The sequence below is a fragment of the Grus americana genome, chromosome 2 (genome assembly GCF_028858705.1).
Source record: "Grus americana isolate bGruAme1 chromosome 2, bGruAme1.mat, whole genome shotgun sequence".
Classification (NCBI taxonomy): Eukaryota; Metazoa; Chordata; class Aves; order Gruiformes; family Gruidae; genus Grus; species Grus americana.
Window position 1 is genome coordinate 35,235,981 of NC_072853.1, and position 24,925 is coordinate 35,260,905.

Genomic DNA, 24,925 nt, shown 5'->3' on the forward strand with positions numbered 1-24,925 from the left:
TGTAAGATGTTAGGCCTGTCTTTTGCCAGAACCAATTATTTTGCATTTCTAATCTTTGGGTCACTCCAAGCCTGTATTTTTCACAATAATTCTTGAATTTTCTCTCTCTCTTCCAAAAAGAGGAAGAGAAACAAAGGCAGAGACTGGTGCTCTCAAAGCTGCTGTGGGTACTGATATCAAAATCCATGGAGGAAACCAGGAATCTCTGCTACCCCTTTCTGCTTTTATGCTTCTCGGCCATTCCTGTTGCTGATTTCACCACATTAATGCTGGCGAATACACTCATGTAAAGGTTGAGCTGCCAGAGACCCTGCCTGGGGCTCTCACCCCACCACCCCTTTTTCATCTGCTTGCTCTTCGCTGGCAGATACCATATACGCAGCCTCTGAAGCCAGGAGGTCAGAAGGATAAGGCAGGGGTTTTAATTGAGTCAAGGAGCATATATATAAAGTATGGGGTTGGTGTCCTGCAAAGGCAGGTCAGGGAATGGGGCTGGCAGTTTTGCTTAGGGAGGAGAGGATATATGGTGCCAGGGGGGAAACAGAGTTGGTGGGAGCACGTGACAAACTCCAGGAAGAGAGGAAATGGAACCCGTGTATAACACAGTTAATAGCTATATATATATAAAAAGTCAAGGGCTCTGCGTTTAGGGGGTCTGCTCATTGTCAGCGACCAGTCACGGTCAGCATTATCTGAAGTATGTTTGCATTAAAAGATCAAGAGTTCAGTAAAAATCTGAGAGATATCTTGTCAGGCATTGTTCTGGAAACTATTTAAAATTTAAAAAATTGCTTGTCACAACTCCTAATCTAAAAATGAATTTTGAAAAACCATCTGTGGTAGTGTAATACTAAATTCACATGCATGTCTGTAGCTGCTAAAGTTTATTCATACTTCATCTCAACAGCAACTGTTTTGTGTTGTGGGGGTTTTGTTTTTGGTTTTTTGTTTGTTTGTTTTGTTTTGTTTTAAGCTGGTAGTACTTGGAAACTTTCCCAGTAGTAAAATCTGTACTCCAGGGTCACAGTGTACTCACCTGTGTCGTACCACATCTTTCCTTTTGTTTTAGTCAAGTATGATTCTGTATAGTACATCACTAGTATGTTACAAATTTATTGATACTTAACCAAATAAAATCAAACTATGAAATTTAAATATTTTTGTCCTGGTAAATTATAGTATTTTTTGCATATTAAATTATTTAATTTTGTGATTTCAGTATATTTCTGTATCCCCATAATCTTCTAATTTAGTCACCATTAAAATGATTGGGGGAGGTGAGCTTTTTTTAGATTAATTAGAAATTGGTGTTTGAGCAGAGACTCCCATTGGTGTTTGGGGAGGTCCCCAGTAATAGCCGGTGGCTGAGTATTGTGGTGAGTATGGGTTAACCTGGTATCCTTAGTTTCTGGGAAAAGACGGCTTGCTAAGATGTTTACCATCGTACCACATGCTCGAAGGGTATGTTTACAGTCTCATCTTCTCCTGAAAACTTCCAAAGGATCATACTGGCAGCGGTCACGCTTCCAGTTCCGCTGCTTGCCAGCTTCAAGGAGGCTGTTTGTCTCCAGGCTGAAGGAAATGTTTTTGAGCATAGGAGACCAGATTTTCAGGGGAAGTTTCTTGCAATGGAAATGGCTACCTGTTGGAACAAGAAGAGGTCTTTAAGAGACAAGGAATTTAATTTTTATTGTTATTCTTAGTTTCTTATTTTTGGCAGCTGTTTTGTATTTGTAGTTTCCAGTTTCTTATACAATAAACCCAGTTAAAAAAAAAAAAAAAAGTAGTGTTATACAAATAATAAGGAAATTTCAGTATACTAAACGTGCAGATGGATGTCAGTAACTGAAGTTGTCTGGAGAAGTAACTGGCTGCAAGAGAGAACTACTTCCATGTCACCTAGACTACACATCCATACAACTGATACCTTTTGAAGGGAAGAAATAAAGATACATTGTTCCCAAGGTGAAAGAGCAGAGTTGATACAGAGCAATGTTGGGTCAATTTGTAGTATATCCAGTTGTAGTGATACAAATAAATGAAATAAATAACAAAGTTTGTAGGAACTTTGGCTTTGTTAGTCGATGTAAGAACAAGAAAATGATCTAAAATTTCTTGTTAAAAAGTCATGTGTTCATTTTTGGTTTGTTTTTTTGTCGGTGTCGTTCCCCACTTCCCCCCCTGCTCCTGCTTCTGATCCTTCTTCAGTCCTGGATGCTAGCTTGCAGGGTTTTTTCCTTTCCAGACTGTGGAAAATGTGTCCTCTGCTTTTTGTTCCAGTCCTGTGTATCTGATAGTACTTAGTGCCTGCTTCGAACTGCTTTCAATCTGTGGTGTCAATGTTCCTCGAGGGGACATTGCCAGTGGGTATTTTGCTTGAGAGTATGTACCCAAGAAACATTCCTTTTGTACCCGTTTAAGGCCTGGGAATCTTCATGAATGGCTACAGAGGGATTTTCTTGAAAATCCTTCTGACTCTCTTACAATTCAGTGCAAGACACTTACTGGTCTTGTATGAAATAGGTGTCCTCTCAGCTTCTGCATGCAGCTAAGGCTGTCTGTCCTTCGTGGAAGGGGATGAGAAGCTTGTCCTGGATCAGGAGGCAGGTAAAGCTCACTCCAGTTTCTCAGGACATCTCTCAATGTTCTGTCTTAGCTGAATCCACAGGGTTAGATATGGGATTTGACCTCTTTGGAAGGGAGAACAATCCACATCATCTCTTCTTCACCCCTCTTCAACTGGCCAGTCGTTATCACTTAGAGCCTTAAACAAGTGAAAAGTCATTGAAGGTGCCACAACTGGATCCCATTTCCATGGACCTGATGCAGCTGTCACTCAAGAGGATGTTCTAGATGTAGACTTGCAAACAACCACAGGTATTTGCCAGGTCCCAGGAGAAGAATTAATATAGTACTTTCTTTAGCTGTTATGTTGCAAGGCTCTTCTGAAGCTGGTCATTCCCTAAATTACCGTCAGTGTCAACTCACCAGAGGAGGTGGCTTTGGAGGCCCTTTTTCATGTGACCATTAAATCGTATGTAAAACTTTGACTCTTCTTTTTCTGGTTCCCTTCAAATCCCACTGCAATCAGAGCCCCTTGACACTTTGTAACATTCACCTTCATTACAGGTAGGCATGAGAGCAAACTGCTGCTGTAGCTGCTGAAACGGATCTTTAGTACCATACCTTTAATACCATACTTCAAGTATTTTAAAAGAGATGCAAGCAGCAACTTACCCATTATGGATTTATTTTAATTTTTTTTTGGTCACAGTAGTACTTTGAACCATTTCAAGGCTTTTAAGCCAACTCTGGGCTCGCTAGGAATTTTGACATCTAGCACCAAAAAAAAAGTAGTTTTATTTGCTATGATTGCAAATACTGCCCGGTACTGTTCACCTCTGCTCAGGCACCTCATAGCTGACTGGAGCAAGGATGACATAGTAACTCTCAAACTAATATACCTAATATATCCCCAAGATCAGGCAGGACAGAGCAGTGCGGGTGAACAGGGTTAGCCAAGGCAGTTCTAGTTCCAGGGCTGACTGCTTTTCAAATGTGTGTGTCTCTGCGATTGCGCTGGATTGCAGACCTCTGCTCCACAGCTCTGGGCTCTGCACTTCTACCTAAACTTCTGGTGTGTGTTATCGCAACGTAGATGTTGGGTGGCTCTCGGGCTAAGAAGATGCCTTCCCTTTGTTAATGAGGAACAATCTTTTGCAGGAGGTAAGACTGTATTAGGCATATATATGTAGTGAAATAGTGTGTGTTCTGTTGGAGATCCTGGAAAACAGGGTCCTTCTTCCCTTTTGAAGTGCTTTTTGTTTATTTGATTTTGGTTTTGAAGGTAAGGAACAAGAGTCTTAGCTCGGTAGTGAACAGAAACGTTAGGTCCCTGCAAGTTCAAAGCAAGTTTATTCTTTCACTTTGGTTCCAGAGGCACAAAAGCTAACTTTGCCCTGCTGAAGCTAATGGCCATGGAGTCTTGAAAGTACAGTAAGAGGTGAGAAAGACATTCCTTTAAAGGGTGGCTCAGAGCATCATCCATCCGTCTCCAGGTAGTCGTGAGCCTATGCTATTGCGAACAGTGTTGTCATTCCTCATGTATGCAAACTTCTTTTTCACTTTCACTCATTTCTAGGTGGTGTTTCCTTTTATTTTGAATCATTTCATGTTACCACTGGATCAGGTTGCACTTTTAGCCAGAGTTGTCCTTTGGTTTATTTCTGACTCTTTATCTGTCTAAAAATACTTGAAAGAATTCCCAATTTTAATTCACAGTTTGTTTACATTTTTCCTGTAGTAATTACACTTATAACTTCCTTTGGTCTACAAAACAAGTTATGTTGAATCATCAACTATATGGATGGATATTTTATTTGCTCTCTTCTGATATATCCTACTTGATACTCCTAACCACTGCTACATAAGGAGTTGGAGGAAAAAGTCTGGTTTTGTCATGCTGGTTCTGTGCACTCACAGTGTGTTCAATTTGAACCAAATCTCTTTTTATCAGCACTCTTCCTTTCTGTTGTTGGTTGTTAGTTTAGTATCCTCCTCACTGATTCAACTCCAGAGATTCACCTTTTGCCATCCTGCCAGATGCGTGTAGTCTCTGCGCTGCAGCAGAATGTGTGGTCAATGTGCAGCAAGTTTATAATGTTTAGCACTGATCGTATATCCAACAGGTTTTCTTCAGTGTTTTCTGCCTTTGCTAACTCTGAAAGGATTTGTAAGTATGCCACTAGGACTTTTTCCTCTTCCTGGATTGTCAAAATCTTCTATAATCTGTAGTTTCTTCTAAAGATAAATAATTTATTTGACTGTTTCATCACACAACTTCATAATTTCTGACCAAAGCATGGGTTTGCTACAAGGCATCAATAGGCAATTGCTGTCCTTGTGTACTATGCTGAGTTGTTGATGATTCTTTTCATTCTCAGGATGCTTGAGGAGTCTGCATTGATAGCTGCTTGCTGCGTGTGGCTGGATCGGTTAGCTCCATTCCCTTTGGCTTTCTCTTAAACTCTTCCAGGCTCATGTCTGTTCCCGTCTTGTTTGCTGGAGTCCAGTGTTAGTGGCCCCAGGTCACCACTGGCTATATATTGTCAGTCCACTTCCTTAATTTTTGGAGTCTGTTTTCATTGTTGTTGAGCTGGGCTAGTGTCATCAGTTCTGCAACTGTTCACGCCCTGCCCCCAAACATAGCATCTCTAAACCGCTAATTTTCTCCAGTTGAAAACGTAGATTTTGTGCTTTTCTTCAGTCAGAGAACTTGGTACGCCCAATCCAATACTCAGTAATTGTTTTACCTTTATTCATCGACTGAGAAGAGCTGAACTTAAAGTAGGGAGGAGGCTCTTTGAACTATTGCAGAACTCCTGATCTGACAAGGTACTCTACACCTCTGAGCAGAGGTCCCATTCTGTCTCCCAGCGAGCTCGTCTCATGAGCTGTGTGTCGAAATTACCTTATATCCAAGCATTGCAAAACATGTCTATGGGTGCTCTGAGAGAAGGAGGAACTCCAGGAGTGATTCATGAACAGCAGATGGCAATTTGACCCCAGCTATGTCAAGGAGCTGCAACTTCTTGGAAGCTGTGTGAGACTTCAAGGTGGGCATTCATCACTCTAGCTTTGAAATACTGTTTTTGCTTAAATACACTCATGAAGAACATGAAGAACAAAAAGAAAGGTACGCAAAACAGAATGTGATCTATTTCTGACAACAGACCACAACACCCACCACTTTGTCTACTGAAACCTCCTCTGAGGAGCTTGTAGCTGTTAATGACAGGGGAATGATTTCAGTGTGAGGAGGGCTGGTAGCAAGAGCTGTAACCTTTTACAAAGAAAAAGGCGTGTTTCTGCTACTCCACTGAGCTGTTTCTTGAAATGGTCTGAGAAGTAGTTTGTCACAGGCAGCCAAGGAAAACCGAGATAATTTTCTGAATTCTATTAATAATATGCAATTTCTAGTTAGGGAATAAACTTCTAGTGAAGAAGTAATTTTTGCCTGCTTTGGAACAAAGTAACAGTTGGAGGGATGTTTTACTTAGAATAAGACTATTTAGTAATTTAAAGTCAGTCAAAGCTTATTTCAGATGTTAGGAATATAACTACTAGTTGCTACCACAAATTGGAAAAAATACAGCTTTTAGAAATATATATGAAAGAAATTTAAAAATACTAATTAAATAAAAAACTGGACTTTTGGAAGGAGCTCTGATTAAACTCCAATATCACAAATAACGAACTAATTACAGCTTTGATGCAAACGAGTCTGTAGCAGCAGTGTGTCAAGACTGAGTCATGGTTTTTTCATTTGCTTACTTAATCCCCTTCTGCACGTTTAAGCTGATGATTGATTGTTAAACTAGTGGCTTAGGCTTCCCTTCTTTTCAGCTATTTTTCTTCATGAAAAAGCTTAGTAATTCATTTTTATTTAACCTAAGGCAAATGTGGTTTACCCGCCCGTCATCTGCAGTAAGATGGTACGATGACCTCTGTATACGATGGCAGCCAGTAACCATTTCTGTATAACCCTTTGAGTCTCAGCGGAATATTTAAATGGTTATGCTTGAATGACTTATCCCAGGCAGGAAAAAAAAAAATTCCAATAATTCATTCCACATTTTTGTAATCTTAGCTTCTGTGTTCACAATTTCTGGAGTCACTAAATTGGTTAGTTGTCTCCTTGAACTTTTTTGAACTGTTTTCTGTGGGTAAATTTTGAGGTAGCCCTGGAAAGTCAGCTTCATTTGTGTCAGTGTTGCCTAGAGTCTCTCTTGATTGTCCTACTCTCCCTCCTCCAAGGATTGTGGGACCAGATGAGGTCATCTTTTCACAAACTTACAGATATGACCGTGTATCACAGAGTGTCTGGGGAGATACAAGTTTTCAGCTTTCAAGAAGTCATAGATGGTTTACAGTCATGGGAAGGAAGAGATCTAGAGAGTTACAATACTGGACAGACAGCTTTTGTCCTTTGGATTAGTGGTTGCTCCCAGTTGCAGTAGATGAATGCAAAGAAGGATATTACCCTCTAGTGTAGAGGAATGTGTCTGATGGCCTGTCTCTGATCTGTAAGACTATATAGGCATCTGTAAGTTAGTTTTTTGGATATACCTGAAGCCATGATGGGTTTTGGATGTGGAAAGCCTTCCACAAAGAAGGCCTTGCTGTTTTATGGAGGAGTGTCCCATTTTCTTCTCTGTAATAATTCAGGGTGTGCTGGCTGGGTCAAACTGCAATATTTTGGCTGGCTGGTTCGGTGTCTTTTCTGGGCATAAAGTTTGTGGCAGCGCAAGAACTGGGTTAGCTCATATCAGCTGTTGGAAATTTCCATGGCTTTTTGATCATCCTCTCTGTTTTCTGGACAACGATAAATTGAGACTAATAAACTTTCTGAAGAGTTTCTCTTTGTAAAGTAGTGGACATTTATATGAGATGGCCTAATCTTTCCCCCTTGGGTTTTGGATTATAAACAGGTTGAAAAGCGCTGGGATGCCCGCCTGGCTTGGTTTCTGATGCAATAGATTGCCTTTCCTTATCTTGTAGTTTTCTTCTGGCATTGAAACCTTTCAGTTGATAATCTGATTGATTTCCCTTGTCATTTCAAGCAGGAGTTCTGTAATTAAGCTTCCCAAACTTCCCCCATGCCAAGCAGCTGTCCCCACAAAGTGTTCGCTCTGGTTGCAGACTGTCTTCTCTAAGGGATTTCCGGATGTTTGGGTTTTTTGTTTTGTTTCAGCCTTTGCCTCAGTGATCTTTGGTGTTAGTGAGGTTGTTTTGTGAGAATATCAATCATTTTTTCCATCAGGGTTCAAGATGAATATTAATAAAGTTTCTCTACTTAGGATCTCTGTTTCATGTCTGCCTGCGAAGTCTCCACTTGAGAATTCAAGTGACTGTCCAGTATACACAGGACCTGACTATAATGTCTCTGAAAGAAGAGAAAATTAACCATGTGTACAGGCTGGGGTTGTTCAGTTTTGCTGTACGGAGAAAGATACACCGTGGCCTGAGTTGCTCCTTTCTCAGCTTTTTCATGTCAGCCTCGCTGTTGCCAGGGGAGCAAGGGAAGAGTTGCATTCCTGCCTGTCAATATGCTCCACTTTCTGTTAAGTTGCTCTTGTTATAAGTTTTTAGGCTCTTGCACATGCAAATGTGTACAATTACAGTCAGTGCCCTAACCTCTGTGTTTCCATCATTCCTTACAAAAAGTCCCATCTTAGGCAAATATATTATGTGGCGAACCTCTCTGCAAGGGAATTTACTTCTGTAATTGTGTCTGTTAGTTTTAATAAGGTCTGTGATCACTTATTTGTTGAAGACAGGTTTGGCGGTAGACTTTGGGTAGGTTTCAGCTGCCTGTATTTTAGTATCTAGTGCAGTTTGAGACACTAAGTTATCCTGTCTAGTCTTCAGCTGCACTCAGCTGAGTATTTCAGCTAATCCTAAAGCAGAAGCCTGCTGCGTGATCACCTTGAATAACTCCCTGGGCCTGCTGGCTATATCGACTTGTGGTGTAACACATTTGTTTAAACACATACATTATTGCCATTTCATTGCCTTTTCATGTTCGGGTTTATCTGAACCATCTGCCACGTGCAGTGCCATATGTGGCATGGGTCTTCTGAGAGAGGACTTCTGCTTGTTGAAGCAGCAGCTGGTGGAATATGCAGGTATCCAGATGTGATATCTTATGGCATCTTAAGTGGCCTTGGTAACCATGGGTGGACTACTGAGTTCCATACTGTATTTCCTTTGACTCCAGTGGGAGTTTTGACACCTTCCTTATATTTGGAAACCTAAATTATGGATGTCTCTAATCCTTACCTGAATCCTCATATCTCGCTGTACAGCAGTTCCAAACGGTGTGAGATACACTGTGCATGTAGATGGCCTTGCAGGTCACACATTTTTTCATATGAGTTACTTGTCTTTTGCTGTAGTGGCTTAAGCAATTTACTACATCCAAAATGTTTGCCTATTACATTTGTTTGCTCTGCGACATATGCTGTGTATTTCAAGTTGTATGAATCTTATCTCGATTGCAGGGTAAGCCTTTTCTGTTCTAGCCCTGTTATTAACACATCATAATTAAACGGCAACGAAACCCCCCACCTCTGGTCATTTTTGTTGAGAAAATCTTAGAATTTAGGTTTTTATTCCATAATTAGTTACCTTGTTTGTCTGGGTTGGTTTTGTTTGGAAATTTTCCTTTCTTTTCAAAATTACACAAAGCTATTGTAAAGAGAATTGTTAGAGGAGGATTGAATCGGTGACAGATGTTAATAGTATGTATATTCCCAAGTAACGGTAATCTGGTCATTGATTTAGAGATATGTATGCTTCGTGTAGCATCTTGAGTCAACATAGTATTGGAGATTAGGGAACTGATATAGTTTCATGATGGAAGAAGTTTGCAAGATGCAGCAGTTTCTAGCTCAGTCTTCTGAGTCTTAAGTCTTTTTTTTTGTTTGTTTTAATGTACTTGTTCTGTGTAGTAATTCAAAAGGGAAGTTGAGCTGATTGCTGTTTGAAGAAGTGGCTGAAAAGTATTACGAGTGCAGATTTTTAATCTGTTCGATTTCCTACTTGATTTTTTTTTTTCCAAAAATACCTTCCTGCCTCTCCTCAGAAAGCTTCTTACTGATCGTATATAGGAGTTTACAAAGGAAATTCCTCTGTGGATGATAATATCCTTACAAAAACAACTTCTGTGTTTTCCAAAAGTGTGATAGGATTTAATGTTCTAACCTGGTGTTCACTGCAGCTGCCTGGCCCTGCCTTGCCTTCTGCTCCAGGCCAAGAGCAAAGGAAACCGCTTGTAAGGAGCTGTAGTATTTAGTCAGTCCTCAGAGGCTGGGTTTAGCGCTGAGCAAGTAAGGGAACTTTTTTGTAAGCCTTGCAGCTCCTTGGATTTTGAGTATTAGTCCCTAATATTCTGTGTCAGTTCCTTTTTGTGTGTGTTTTTGTCTTTGCCTGTAAATTATTTTATCAAAATAACCAAAATAAGAGTGTTTTGTTTTGTTTTGTTTTTTCCTCCTACTTCAGGAACGTAAAACACTTTTAAGGCCTAACTTCACTTGCTCTCATGTATTACTTAGTTGTTACATAGCTGGTAGCTATGTCTAGATTTGCACTGAAGTTAAGATTCTCTAGTGTAAGACACTGTAAAAAACCCAACAAAACAAAACACCAGGCCACAAGTTTCTGAAGACTAAATCATCGGGGTTGAGATCGCACGTTTTATGTGGAACAGCGTGAAGGAGCTGAACTTTGGCGTATGGTTTGACAGCAAAGCTAAGCTGATTAGCAGGAGTTGAAAGGGCTAATTCCTTGCACCCATTCCAGGTCAGGAGCTTATGGCCTTCCCTGTGCAGACACCGACGCTCCTCTGATCTTCCTCCCTACCCGCTCGTGAGCTGGTTCAGTGAGGTAAATGGACAGAAAAGTATTAGCTCTTTGCTAGGAAGAGAGGATGTGGGATTGTCCCCTGCTATGGCAGCGAGTCATTAGATCAGTTTGGCTGTGGCAAACCACCCCTAGTAAGGCAAAATGCAACAAACTGATGGAGGAGCAAATGGAGAGGACAAACAGTGGGGACCAGCAGTGATATACAATATAGAGAGACCCTGTGCGATTTCATGCGTAGTTTGTCAATTTTACCTATTTAAAAATGTATAAATAAGATAAATTTTGTTAGTAATTCCAGATGACCATCTGCTGACTGTTACTTTAAGCCATGTTCTTGCTAAACTGCTGCCGTGTGGCTATCTTGTTATTTGGTTTTATAGAAAAGATTCAATTAACAGCTGCTCTGAAGGTAATGCAGAGCTTTGTGTTTTCTGTCATCCCCAAATAAGCTGCTAGATACAACACAGTAAGAAGAAATTACATAAAGGTTAGGACTTCTGTAGTACTTTTTATATTAATGTGCATCCATGTATAATATTTGGCGTAAATGTGAGAAATGGCACACAAGAAACACATTTTACCTTTTGACAGTTTTGTATGCTTTTGTGTAACCGAGTGAACTAATATCAGGAGAATAGAAGGAGAATGGAAAGCTTAATGAAATTTGAAGGCTAAAACTAAACCCTCCTTAGTTAGGAAACCATTAACTTTATTAAAGTTCTGTGACTTGGGGGTTTTGCAGAAGAATCGCTTTAACAAGCTGATAACGAAAGCATGAGTTGGTCTGGAAAAAACCTTGAGATGCTGCCTGCTTAGACACTGCCCCCCATCTCTTGTAATGCTGTTCCTGTACTTTTCAGTAATGATGTGGATGAATCAGTACACTTATTTAATTTGTAGATGCTATAAAGCAGGCTTGGAGGAGACTTTAGAACTAGAATTAGAATTCAGTGTGATCTTGAAAAATTGAAACAATTGTCTTTTTGCTTTCTCTCTTTTTTATTTTTTTTTATAAGGGAATTCAAGGAAGACAAGAACAAAATCTCATTAGCTGCAGAATGGTCAGATTCACAGAGCACAGGCTAGAGTACACTGGGTAGGAATTCTGCAGAAAAGGACCTGGGATCAGGTCCCCACCTGGAGTACTGCATCCAGCTCTGGGGGCCCCAGTACAAGAAAGACATGGAGCTGTTGGAGCGAGTCCAGAGGAGGGCCACGAAGCTGATCAGAGGGCTGGAGCACCTCTCCTATGAAGACAGGCTGAGAGAGTTGGGGTTGTTCAGCCTGGAGAAAAGAAGGCTCCAGGGAGATCTAATTGCGGCCTTCCAGTACCTGAAGGGGCCTACAGAAAGGCTGGTGAGGGACTGTTTATCAGGGAGTGTAGTGACAGGACAAGGGGTAATGGGTTTAAGCTGAAGGAGGGTCGATTTAGATTAGATGTTAGAAAGAAATTCTTTACTGTTAGAGTGGTGAGGCACTGGAACAGGTTGCCCAGAGAGGTTGTGGATGCCCCATCCCTGGAAGTGTTTAAGACCAGGTTGGATGAGGCTTTGGGCAACATGGTCTAGTGGAGGGTGTCCCTGCCCGCAGCAGGGGGGTTGGAACTAGATGATCTTTGAGGTCCCTTCCAACCCAAACCATTCTGTGATTCTGTGATCATTAATATGATGCTGTTGTGAGAAATAGGCACCGATTAGAATGTATAAGCAGACGTATTTGGTATATGAGATACAAGATATGTCAAGGAATTTTTCTTGCTTAGCAGTGGCTGGCCCTCAGTCGTTACCTTTGTAAAGCACTTCACAGATACGTAGTACATGCCATGTGTTACATACTTGTACACAGATTAGATTTGGTACGTTGGGTTGTATGTGAAAGTGTGGTAAGACCCTACTGCATATATGCATTTTCACTTTCTGCACAGATGAAGTCCAGTCTTCTGTTTTGGCTGTTCAGGTCATTAGTTTCTCTGGCTGTTGGTTTTTCATACGACAACTTGTGTTTCAAGTCAAGTATTGCTTTCTCAGTTTTTCCATGTTGTGAAAGTGTGTTTAACTTGAAAATTCATTGTTTGTGTTTTCCACCTTCTGTGCTGTCTTATCTACTTTGTCTGTCTTTATTCAATTAGTGTGACATAGTCTAAGAATCCTTTCACCTGAGCATTTAATTCATATCTTATGTCATAAGATCTAAGGATATAAAGTGATTAATGTTCCAGAAAAGTACAAGAAATTATAATCATCAGAAAAAATAGAAGTAGTTCTTTTATGTTGTGTGATGCTTTTTAGTATACACACGAGTGTATTCACAGTTGTTGAAAATATTCTGCATCTGTGAATATAACTAAGTTAATGTTGTATTTCCTAACTCACAAGAAAAAATGAGTGGAATACTTGACAGCAATATTTTCACTTTAAAATGTGGAGGGGTTTTTGTTGTTTTAATGTGAGTTTATTTTGGTTTGGTTTTATTAGTGTGAGAGGAAAATTCACAACTTATACATAGTTTGACAAGGAAGTTAATACCAACTGTTTATTGAAACCAGTGTAATTGTGTATGTAGAAAGTTCTTTCAAAAGCAGAAATGAAGTAAAATGCAATTGTAGTATATTTACATCCCTCTAAATGTCTGCTGTTGCATTTCCAATGCAGCTGTGCAGGTTAGAGTAAGAGAGGAAAAAAGATTGCAGCACTTCAGAAGGCACCATGAGCTCTGGAATCTAACTTTCCAAAAATTGCAGCGCTTGCAGACTTTGAGTAGGCATGTATGTGATTAAGACCGCAAGAAATATCACTGCTGTGCTGTCTCGGCGTGGCAGCTGGCGGCTCACTAAAGACAGAGAGTTGGCAGCCACAGCTGCACAGTCCAACGTTCTCACAGCGACCCGGGCGTCTGTAACCACCGCCCGGCATCGAGGGAAACTCCTCTGGAGACGCTTGGGTGTAGCGGTTTCCTAGACGGGAGCTGGGTTAACCATCTGGAATGAGGTGTGCGGGCTTTTCTAATGGTGTTCCTGATATCCTAAATAAACTATCCCTTTTCTGTATGCCAGATTTTTCAAAAGTATCCGCATCGCAGATTTCATATTATTTTGATTATGTAACTGCATTTCATCTATCACCATCTTAGCGAAATCTCTCTCCCCAGAGTCCTACGTTTTGTTCTGTAGTAGCACAGGTTTGTGCTTGTGACTGGAAGGCCCCAAAATGTTTTTGCGTCACTGTTTATAAAATAGTACAACACTGGTATATATGTAAAATATGTAAAGAAAAGATGAGGCGTATAGGTTTTGTCCCCTTTTTGCAATGACATCAAAGGTTATTTGCGTGGTAATGTGAAAATGACGTGACAGCACTATATCAACCATATTCTCTCTGTTGTCTCTCAGTGGCTTTTTTGCACAGATTACAAATTTATTATCTTCATACCTCATGTACTCAAGAGTTTAGTCCCTACAATTATATTTAGCTCCTGAGCATCTTTGTTTATGCGGATTAATTTATGAAATAGTCATAGTTTCTTGTAGGAGTTCTTTAGCTTTAAATATAGAAGAAAACTAATAAAATAAGCAAACCCCAAAACCTAATATGTTATGATTTTGTTCTGATTTCACAGTTTAATTTCCTACTTACATTACTGTAGGATAAAGAATGTCTTTTTTCTCCTAAATTTTATCTTGTTCATTTTTACAGTTCCTTGATCTAGTATCAAACTGATTTTTTATCCTTAATAGGAAAGGATCAATCCTACAAAATATACCAGCAATACCATAGGAGCTATAAATATACTTCATAAACCACATGATTTTATCTGGTTATTAGTAATTTCTGCTTTGTTGAAAAGAAGAATAAGCTTTCAAAATACTGAGAGCTGAAAGGGTAATTCACGACTGGTAGGGCCCAAGAATAAGTGTTCAGTAGTGTCTTGTACAGTATTATATGAGTGATGGCTTTCTCGTACTCATGGTTGTAAGCTAAAATGCTGTAAATACCCTAAGGAGTTTCTTAAACTTTAATTGTTGTGATGATATTTCATATTACATTGGTTTCATTTTAAAGATGTATAATAAATATGGCCTGATTCTGCCATCATTGACTGATGTTTACAATTAAGAAACTTTTTTAATTAATTCTGATGTATACTAATATATTTAAAATCAGAATTAAACACGAGGCATACCAAAGAATTCGATAGCTGTACACATTCTCAGTCTCTAAGTTAGGCCCTTCTAACAATACTGCTGTATTGTATAACATTTGTGGTTAAGTGACAGCAGGATTTTTACAGTCCAAATTTAGGATTTTTGAATACATGAAGTATTTGAATATATCTCAGCTGACTGCATATGTATTTTTAAAATCTGTCACTATTAGCATTTTACTTATGATAATTATGAAAAGGGCAAGTCATTGCATCTCAGCTTTGTTTTTATTTTTTTCACTTTTGCCTTTCCAGAGATCTAAATCAGTCATCTGTCTTTCCTCAGTAATAAAAATGTCATTCCAGTCTGAACCTCTTCTCCAAAGCACAGAGTAATAGTAATAGGATTTATTATTTTCATTTAACTAGTGCAAATGTGCTAAAGTAGTTGCAATCTATGGTGTATTGAGTGATTTGAGATCTTAATCTAACAATACTGAACCTCTGAGTTGGAGATACTTGGCTATTTTTTAATGGATTGCGGGGGGGAGTACTGATGTAATCAAAACATTTAATATAGTTGTACTTGTTTCAAAAGACCTTAGTTTGAAAGTTTTCCAGGTGTTGGATGGGATTTTTGCTTAGGAAGTCAGAATTACCCCAGCAGAAGTAGCAAAGAGCTTACTGGTAATGGTGCTGCCCGTGATGGAGGAGAGCTGGGCTCCTGTCCTCCTCTGCCTTAGTCAGAGCTGCTGCTGGGAGAGGTCCCAGGTCCTCAGGCTGTTTGTTCGTTGTTACAAGGTTTGTCTCTCTATCCACTCTGTACAGATCATATCGTGTGTATGAACCCTAAAAAATAGTCTATGTCAATGCTACTAAATAAAATGCATGATCCTAGACTTGTGCAAAGCATTTGACACTGTCCTGCATGATATCCCTGTCTGTAAATCAGAGAGACATGGATTTGACGGATGGACCGCTTGGTGGATAATGAATTGGTTGGATGGTCACACTCAAAGAGTTGCAGTCAATGGCTCGATGTCCAGTGATGAGTGGCATTCATCAGGGTTGGTATTGGAACCGGCACTGTTTAACATCTTTGTCAGTGACACGGACAGTGCGATTGAGTGCACCCTCAGCAAGTTTGCTGATGACACCAAGCTGTGTGGTGTGGTCGATACGCTGGAGGGAAGGGATACCATCCAGAGGGACCTTGACAGGCTTGAGAGGTGGGCCCGTGCAAATCTCATGAAGTTCAACAAGGCCAAGTGCAAGGTCCTACGCATGGGTCAGGGCAATCCCTAGCATAAATACAGGCTGGGTGGAGAATGGATTTAGAGCAGCCCTGAGGAGAAGGACTTGGGGGTGTTGGTGGACAAGTAGCTAAACGTGAGCTGGCAGCGTGTGCTTGCAGCCCAGAAAGCCAACCATATCCTGGGCTGCATCAAAACCAGCGTGACCTGCAGATGGAGGGAGATGATTCTCCCCCTCTACTCCGCTCTCATGAGACTCTACCTGGAGTACTGTGTCCAGCTCTGGGGGCCCCAACATAAGAAGGACATGGAACTGTTGGAGTGACTTCAGAGGAGGGCCACAAAGATGATCAGAGGGCTGGAGCACCTCTCCTGTGAAGACAGGCTGAGAGAGTTGGGGTTGTTCAGCCTGGAGAAGAGAAGGCTCTGGGGACACCTTGTAGCAGCCTTCCAGTACCTGAAGGGGGCCTGCAGGAAAGCTGGAGAGGGACTGTTTACAAGGGCATGTAGTGACAGGACAAGGGGTAATGGGTTCAAGCTGAAGGAGGGTCGATTTAGATTAGATGTTAGGAAGAAATTCTTTACTGTGAGGCTGGTGAGTCACTGGAACAGGTTGTCCAGAGAGGTTGTGGATGCCCCCTCCCTGGAAGTGTTCAAGGAGAGGTTGGACGAGGCTTTGGCAACCTGGTCTAGTGGAGGGTGTCCCTGCCCATGGCAGGGGAGTTGGAACTAGGTGATCTTTGAGGTCCCTTCCAACCCAAACCATTCTATGATTCTGTGATCCTGTTTGCTCCTGATGCCAAAAGGAGAAACCCAAGACTTTTCCCCAAAGGACTGAGAATGACTGCCTCCTTGCTTATTTGAGTGGATTGCCTGGGGTGCCTCCTGGCCTCTGAACTGCTCCTGTGTGGTTTTTGCAGGAGTTTTTTGTCAGTAGCCAATTTTTTTGCCAAGGAGCATGCTCTCAGTGAATAGTATGAACGAGCCGTGCCCTGGCTCTGGTTGTTTACGAGTGTAGACTTAGCCAGAAACAGGTATTGGTAATAAAGGAACTAATTTGGGCAGATGGAGAGAGACAATTAGTACCTGGCATATTCCAGGTAAATGCTTTAGGCACTGGATTAAAGGCTAGTTTAGGAAATCCTGGTACCTGTGCTAGTCATTTATATAAGGATTGAAGTGCTCCACCAGTGCACCAGTGTGTTGAGTGGATAAGCAGTAATTTTTCAGAACTTGCTTCTTTGCTGCTTTTTTTGTTGTTGGTGGTGGTGGTTGGTTGTTTTCTAATTTTTTTCTTTCCTAGCTTGGTAACAGGCAGAAAAAAATAGGGATTTTCTCTTGTGGCCTTGTTTGTGTGCACTTTACTGCAAAAACTATGGCAAAAGATTTCTGTGGCAGTTTTTTGCAGACATCCTCTCTTGAAGGAATTGGCAGATGCCAATCTCATCCACAGAATAATTATATGGAATTTTATTCTAGAATAGTCATTCTTCCTACTGTCTTTCAGGCAGAGTCACCTCATAGTTGAGCAACAGAACCTGTAGTCAGGTTGAATTGCTGTTAGTATCACCACTGTCATTTAACATTCAAAATGCAAAGTGCCCTGTTTGTAATAATTTGTTTGTTACAGTGATAGGAAATGGCACAAGTTAAGATGCAGACTACAACAAACCTGTCCGGACCTACCATGTCCCCTATGGTGCTACCCCTACCAGTTGCAACTACAAATACACTGGGTCTGCCGTCCTCAATGAATGGATCCATTTCAGAATCGGCTGCCAGCTGTAGCAGTCCTACTGCCGGCCTTGTGGATCCTGCGCCTTCTAGCAACTCACCAGGTAAGTTGGTCCAGGTATATTTTCTTTGGTGTTTGAATAAATCTTTCTGATGACTTGTTAAATTAAAAAAAAAAAAAGTTAGGTCTTAAAGAGGATTAGAATAAAGAAAAAGATCTTGTAGAAAAATATTTTGGCTAAATAGACTGTTTAGTAAATTAAGTTTCTCTTACTGAGCTCAGACTTACAATGAAGTGTTGATCAATGATATAAAAGCTCAGAAAAGAACATGTCTATTTTGTCAAATTCTGAGCGTATCTTTTATAGAGAAGTTTTAGTGGTGCAGGAAGGTCTCCAAGTGTATTTCTCTTCCCTAGAACAGAATGTCTTCAGACTGCTTGGCAGTATTCAGTGTTTCCTTTGTAGCCTAGTAAATGCTGTAGTTCCTATGCTGAACTGGGTATAAAATACAGAAATGATATCCTAAAAAATTAAGCAAGAAATGACAGTGCATGTTAGGGATAAATACAAATAAGTTGAAAAAAGAAATAGCAGAAGGTTAAAAAATAGTAAGGCGGCATACACAAAGTAAGCAGTCTAAGAAAAGCAGAACAAAATCCTTAAAGAGGGAGGAAAGGTGTTCTTTGGGAGTGCTCCGAGAGTGACTTCATTATTGTGAGAAAAGTCTAAAACACTGGGAAGAAGCAGGGAGAAGCAAGCGGGGACTACAGGGTTTCATCTGCTATATTTATCTTGCAACTCTTATGCTATCCATTTCTGCTTCAAAGTGTTGAGAAACCATTCTGAAAGAGTAGTCAGTTCCTGGAACCAGTATACTCCTGACAGTAAACCTTGGTGACATAGAAAACGTAGCATGTGTATATGTCCTCCTATACGGTCACCTTTTATAGAGACATTTTGGAAAGAAACAGTTGTATTTTTTTAAATTGCATGTAATCAAAATGGTTATTATAAAATGAATATTCTCATATGGTTAATATGTAAATGGTATTTAACCATTGTATTTAGCATATGTGCAAAAATTATTTTTTAGCCAAAGTATTTTCTTTTCTAAGCATGCTGCTGCTTTTGCAAAGCTTTGCGAAGTTGTGAAGAATACATTTCTCCACAAAAACTTTACAGACTCTTTATTTACAGCTCCTCTCCAAGATAACATGGCAAACCCCAAAGAGAAAACTCCAATGTGTCTGGTAAATGAGTTAGCCCGTTTCAATAGAATTCAACCCCAGTATAAGCTTCTGAATGAAAGAGGGCCTGCTCATGCCAAGGTAAGGTCACAGTTCCAGGTGATGAGCCATACGTTAAATGCTGAACAGATAATGTCATGGTCTGGACGAGATCGCTTGTCAAACACAGCCACATTTCTAGTGTAGGGTGTTTCTTACTGCTCTTTATTTTGCTTTCTTTTTTTTCCTACACTTTCAGAAAGTATGTCTGTATTTCTGTTGAAGCCCTGTAGATCATTTTGTACCTCACTTTGACCTACACCTTTGAGTTTATATTTGTTGGTCTCTATAAAGACCTTGTGAAGGTCATTCCAGGGTATCACCACCCTTTCTTAATCATTATGGAGCATTTGCTTTTTAAGCTCCATGAATCCTTCTCCCAGATTGGCGTGCCTCCGATAACTACCTCTGCATTTGTTTCATGGTAGTGCAGATGACGATGAAGTTCATTTGTGTCGTTTTTTTAAAGCGCTTATTGATACGATTCTGTGTCCATAAAGTTGATTGCATTGATACTCTATCTTTGGATCTTGCATTATAGGGCACAAACTTTATTATTGTTCTTTCCTTTAAATTCTGTGCAACTTTAAGATTTACAGTGATATTAAGACTCCTCATACGACTATAGCATTAAAATTTCTAGTGAACTGACAGTTAATTTTGATCAGTTCTCATGTCAATTTTGATATCCAACTTCATTTCATAAGGACAAATGAGGATGTTTTTGGGTGATGGGGAATGCAGGGGGATATTTTCATGATGATAATTTTCAGATGTAATTTTGAATTTCCTCCCTAGTTAGGAGCAATCTAGTGGAGGAGAAAAAAGCCTGAAAACTCTGGGAGAGATGGTGGTGTAATTAATAGCTGCTTTGTGCTTGGTATTTCTAGAGTGGCAAAACTTCATAAGACTGGGGTCACACTGCAGGTTAGTGACAGTTCCAGTTAGTCGTGGGCTGACTCTGCTGTTGCCCCTGGTTTCTCAGTTGCACGTTATGTTGCCAGCTAGTGCAGAGTTGATGCAAATCAGTGACCTTCTGGTTTGGCTGGTGTTCATGCATCCTTTATGCTGGAGGAAATGATGTCAGCAGGTGCAGGGCTGCTGAGACTCAGCAAGCTTTTAGGATCCCTCATTGCGAATGGAAATGGAAGTGCTCTTCCCCTTCCTGGAGGCGTTTTGCACCATGGGATACACTGGTCGGTTGGTTTTAGGTTGCGGCATGTTAAATCCCTTGCGCTTTCTGTAACTTTTCACTGTTGTGTTGTATGTTTAATTTGCTACCTTTTCACCATTATTGTGAAATAAGTGCTTTGGTTGTACCAAAAGGTGAGGTTTTGGCTGTTCATATTCCTCAGCAGTACAGAGATTTGAGTTATGTTATGTTACATTCATACTATACTTTAAATTTTTGCAAGATAAGAAATAGTTCACATGTATTTGTTACTACTTTTAAAGGAACTAATATCATTGAAATTAGTTGAGCCTTAGTGCACTTTTGAAAGCCAGATTTTCAATGGATTTCTTAATTTTTCAGTTTATTTCACTCATAATGGTAAAAAAAAAAAAAACAAAAACAGAAACAAAAAATCCCAAAAACGTGCTCTGTAGATTCAGAAAAATATTGTCTGATTTTGACCTGTGCAGCAAATGAGAAAAACAAAGGAGGGAAGGGGATGAAGAACAAGGACGATGATAATAATAAGATTATGCAGACTTGTGTACCTTTGACTTATGCAAAGCAGAGACATAGAAATTATTATGACTGTGTTAGCAGCTTAATATAATGTCTTGCTAGTAATATGATGATATACCTGACAATACGTGAAGCAGAGCTGAGTCTGTCCTAGAAAGCCTGACCTGAAGGATGTAATGCTGCTGCTGCTCTTTGCATTTAAGGAGCGTCTCACGTTGCTTTCCTCCTACACATACTCTGGTCCTGTCCACTGGTGGTTTTCATGATTTTCAGACACATGGTCTACAAGACAACTCTAGACCACAAATGCTAGTTATTTTTTTATATCCTTTTTTCTAGTTGTCTCTGGAAATTAAATTTTGACAACTGGGGTGAAATGGGAAACTAGAAACAGTGGAGTTGGGAGAGAAGGGGTGCTTCCCAATAGCACAGTCAAGGTTTCTAGGAGTCTGCCCTCCAGGTGCAATCTTCATCATAAGGAAAAACAGAAAGTCTTTGTTAGCATAAACAACATTTTCAAGTGCCTTAGTCAGATTGATCATTTCTTCTGTGCTTCTACGTCAGTGGCGTCTCAGGAGACAAAAGAGACAGTGGCAAAAGAAACTGGATGGTTGTACAGCAAAGAGGGGAATTGGTAAGGAACAGGCTGCCCAGGGAGGTGGTGGACTCACCATCCCTGAAGGTATTTGAAAGATGTGTAGATGTGGCGCTTAGGGATATGGTTTAGTGGTGGACTTGGCAGTGCTAGGTTAATGGTTGGACTCTGTGATCTTAAGGGTCTTTTCTAACCAAAATGATTCTATAACACTTCAAAAGGCTGGGAAGCAGGAGAGAAAGTTCTAAATGCAGAAAAAGTGATGACCCAGAGCTGAGGGAGTCTGACCTTATGAACACAGGGGAGTGAAGACAAGCACAAAGCACAGCGGCCTTTGCATTTCCACTCTCTAGCCATCAGGTAATTAGGTTGAACGTCAGAAGTACAAACTTACTCAGAAAATTGATGAGAAATGCCTGTCAATCTGTAGCAGAACTGTCAGCTCAGGTCTTACAGAACTTGAATACTTCATTGTCTGCTCCAGACTTTAGTTTTAGGCAATTTTATTGCTTTAATTAAATTCTCACCTACTACTGTGTGTGGTTCTTTTGCAGGAGTTTTCTGTCAGATGGGCTAAGTGAGAAGGTTAGAGCTCCAGCTGTAGAAATTTGCTGAGCAAGCCCTTTATTATCTTGAATTCCTGTTTATTACTCTAAGCATTAAGAGGAGAATTATAGATAGATAAGTAGCCATTATTTATCATATTTTAATTGAAATTCAAGATTATTCTCCTCCTATGAAAATACTACACTGATAGTTTCTTGCAAAATATAAAATATATAAACTCCAGATCCAGAAATCAAATTTCAGTTCTTTTGGTGATAAGGATGTATGTTTATAGATAATTTATATAATTATGGGTGTTTAGCTCTAATACCCAGCTTAACTTTCAGGTGGGGGTAGGGTTTGACGGAATGCAAAATTAAGAGACTATTTCTCTCTTCCTCCTTGTCTGTGAGGAAATTGTCATGACTGCTGTGGAAAAAATAGCATGGCGGTAGGAACTGTGATCTGGGGACTTGCACTGTGCTTCTGAAAATTACAGTAGGCCAAAACTCAAGCTTGTAATTGAGACACAAGTATGTATTTATAGCATTCAGTTCATATGCATTATGTGCATGTGTATATGGCTGAGTTGGGAGGCACGTACACACTTGTGTTCAAATGCTTGTTTGCAAGTACATGCTAAATGAAAATATATGTGGAGGCAAATTTGAAGGTTGTCCATCATGTCCATCTCTAGATACCTGGTCCTGGATGTAGCAAGTTTAAATAATTTTAAAAATTATAGAGCAAATAACTCTCCAAATGAAAATTTTACTTTATATACTGCTCATGCTAATATGTAGGTTTCTTTATGTTGCCTCAAGTAAGTTGATCTGTTTTCTGAGGTAGGTATATCTTAGTTTACCACGTGTAACTGAGTATTAAATCCTGCCTTATACGTATGGAACTGATACGGAACAGACATTCAGTTCTTACCCTTTGTCCTCTCGTTCTTAGATGCTCAAATTTAAACAGAACATGTACGTATTGTACAGAAGATAGGGTCTATCCAGTATCTTAAATATGCATTGAGTTTTATCTTCATGACTTGCACAGCATAGATACTGATTAAAATAATCCTTTATTGCAGATTTTGACATATTTATGGTTTTTATCAGTAGTCCATTTCTGAACTCTGAATTTTTACAATTCCTATCTTCACTATAGAGTCCACAATAAAGAACTACAGTTTCATTCAAAAAGATACTTATTTTCTTTCTTACTTTATATTTTTGAACATATTTGAGTTGTGACTCTGCCCTAACAATATGCATTATTTTCAGAAATCAAGTTTTGTGAGAAATTCTTTCACTGTGTAAAAATATTTGAGCCAAATTCTCCGCTGCCTTGAAGAGTGTGCAGGCATTTATATGCATTCAGAATTATTACAAAATTACTTCTTTTTTTTTAGTAGCATTCTTTACCTGTTTTCTACAGGTAAAGGTGAAGAAATGTGGTCTTAACTGACCTGTATATAGTCTTCCAAGAGCAGAGGACCAGTTTGCAGTTATTATTACTTGGTTTAAGTAGTATTCTGTTCCTTGATGGTTGACTTTAACATTATTTACTTTGTCATTTAAAAGGCCAAATGTTGCCCACTGATAAGGACTGCTGATCTCTCTAAGAATCAGATGTGTTATCTGAGAGTTGAATATAATGAAAAAAGAGCACTGTTTCTCTTCAGCCCTGGAAGTTTTTATGCAGATTGGTCTAATCCACAGTGATAATCTTGCCAGTGTTTACCTGTTCTTTGTCTTTGAAGATGTTCACAGTGCAGCTGACTCTTGGAGAACAGACCTGGGAAGCTGAAGGAAGCAGTATTAAAAAGGCCCAACATGCTGCTGCTAGCAAAGCATTGAATGAAACTACCCTTCCCAAACCAACACCTAGACCACCCAAAAATAACGTTAACAATAATCCAGGTATGACATTTTCCTCTGTGTGTTAAATCTTGTTGAAGTGTTGGAATATTATACCACTAATAAATAAATTTAACAAGATATAAGTTGGAGGATGAAAATCAACATGGTTGTCTTATAGTTATGATAGTATAATGAAGAATCTCTCGTGAGTTTGCACAGGAGAATTTTTAATGCGCATAGGTAAAATGGTCGAACTGTAAGCGAATATATCTTTAGATAAAGCTTGGATGTATACAAAGCGAGATCAATAGGAGACAGATAGGACAAACCCAACTGAACTGACCATTATTATCAGAGTAAAACATTTTTTCCCAAGAGTTATTTTAGCTAATTTTCCAATGATATTGGAAATTTTATCCAGTCCAATCCTGTGAAATTGCATCTATGGTGTACATAAAAGGTCAGGATTTGGCATGAGAACTTTGACAGGTATTTTCCTGCATTGTGAGTTTTCCTTCATAGCAACCTGTGCTTTTGAAATGCTTTCAGATGGCTTTAGAAACTGTTGTTTCAGTAACAGAAAGAATATAGATTCGTGTATTGCATCCTTCATTTTGAGGTGTTACCTGTGAATTGCCTTCTGCGTATGCAACACCTTTTGAGGCACACATCTCAGCCACGTGCTCGGTGATCTGTTCTGTCTTGTTCGATAAAATAAAAAAAAAATAGATTCCTAACTTTATTTCAAACAAATATAAAAGAAAGCAAATGGTGAGAAAATACTGTCTTTTCCTTTTTTTTCCTTTTTACACTCCTTTTTTTCCCCACCTTTTCCCTTCTTCCCTTTTTATTTCCCTCTGCCCCTCCCCCCCTTTTAAAAAAAGTTCTTCAACCACTTTATTAAAATAGAGTAATTTTGCTGTTAATCTTCTCTGTGTTGGAAAAAAAGTGGGTGTAAAGTTTCCTTTAGAGCTTGTGAGTATTATCCTGAGCATTAGCCATTAAGGATTGTTTGAGAGTGATGCAGTAGTATTCTCTTGCTCCTTTGGAGATCAATACATTGCTTCTCCAGACCCAGGACGCTGGTTTTGCCCTGTGTCCTTCGCAGTCACTGTGACTTTGGCTGTTTAGGAAGCAGGAGGCTCCAACCTCTATAAAAAGGGATCCTGGGTTTGATTCTTGACATTGCAGAGTATTACTCAGCTTCTAGTTTTTTTTTTTTTTTTTGCTTTGAGCATATTCTTAAAGGGAAAAGCTGATAACAAAAGAAATAGGCTTTAAGAGAGTTCATTAAAAAATCGTATCACTTAACACTGTCATTTTGCTCTAAGAAAGGTGTATTGTATATGTATAGGTATCTTCTCATCAAAATGACATTTTGCATTTTTA

At 39.6% G+C, this 24,925-nt stretch overlaps 1 protein-coding gene across 6 annotated transcripts in view; it reads left to right on the forward strand.

Moving 5' to 3' along the window:
- The window catches only part of STAU2 (staufen double-stranded RNA binding protein 2), a 178,009-nt gene that overhangs the window by 3,281 nt on the left and 149,803 nt on the right, over nt 1-24,925 (forward strand). For 2 of the 6 annotated variants that reach the window (XM_054814527.1, XM_054814524.1), the window contains exons 2-4: nt 17,449-17,656; nt 18,752-18,882; nt 23,437-23,596. In XM_054814527.1, the coding sequence (XP_054670502.1) occupies nt 17,458-17,656; nt 18,752-18,882; nt 23,437-23,596 (490 nt within the window). In that variant the 5' untranslated portion in view covers nt 17,449-17,457. Of the gene's footprint in view, nt 1-15,149; nt 15,367-17,448; nt 17,657-18,751; nt 18,883-23,436; nt 23,597-24,925 lie in introns of those variants that run through there. The other 4 variants (XM_054814528.1, XM_054814529.1, XM_054814526.1 and 1 more) reach the window with 3 other exon arrangements.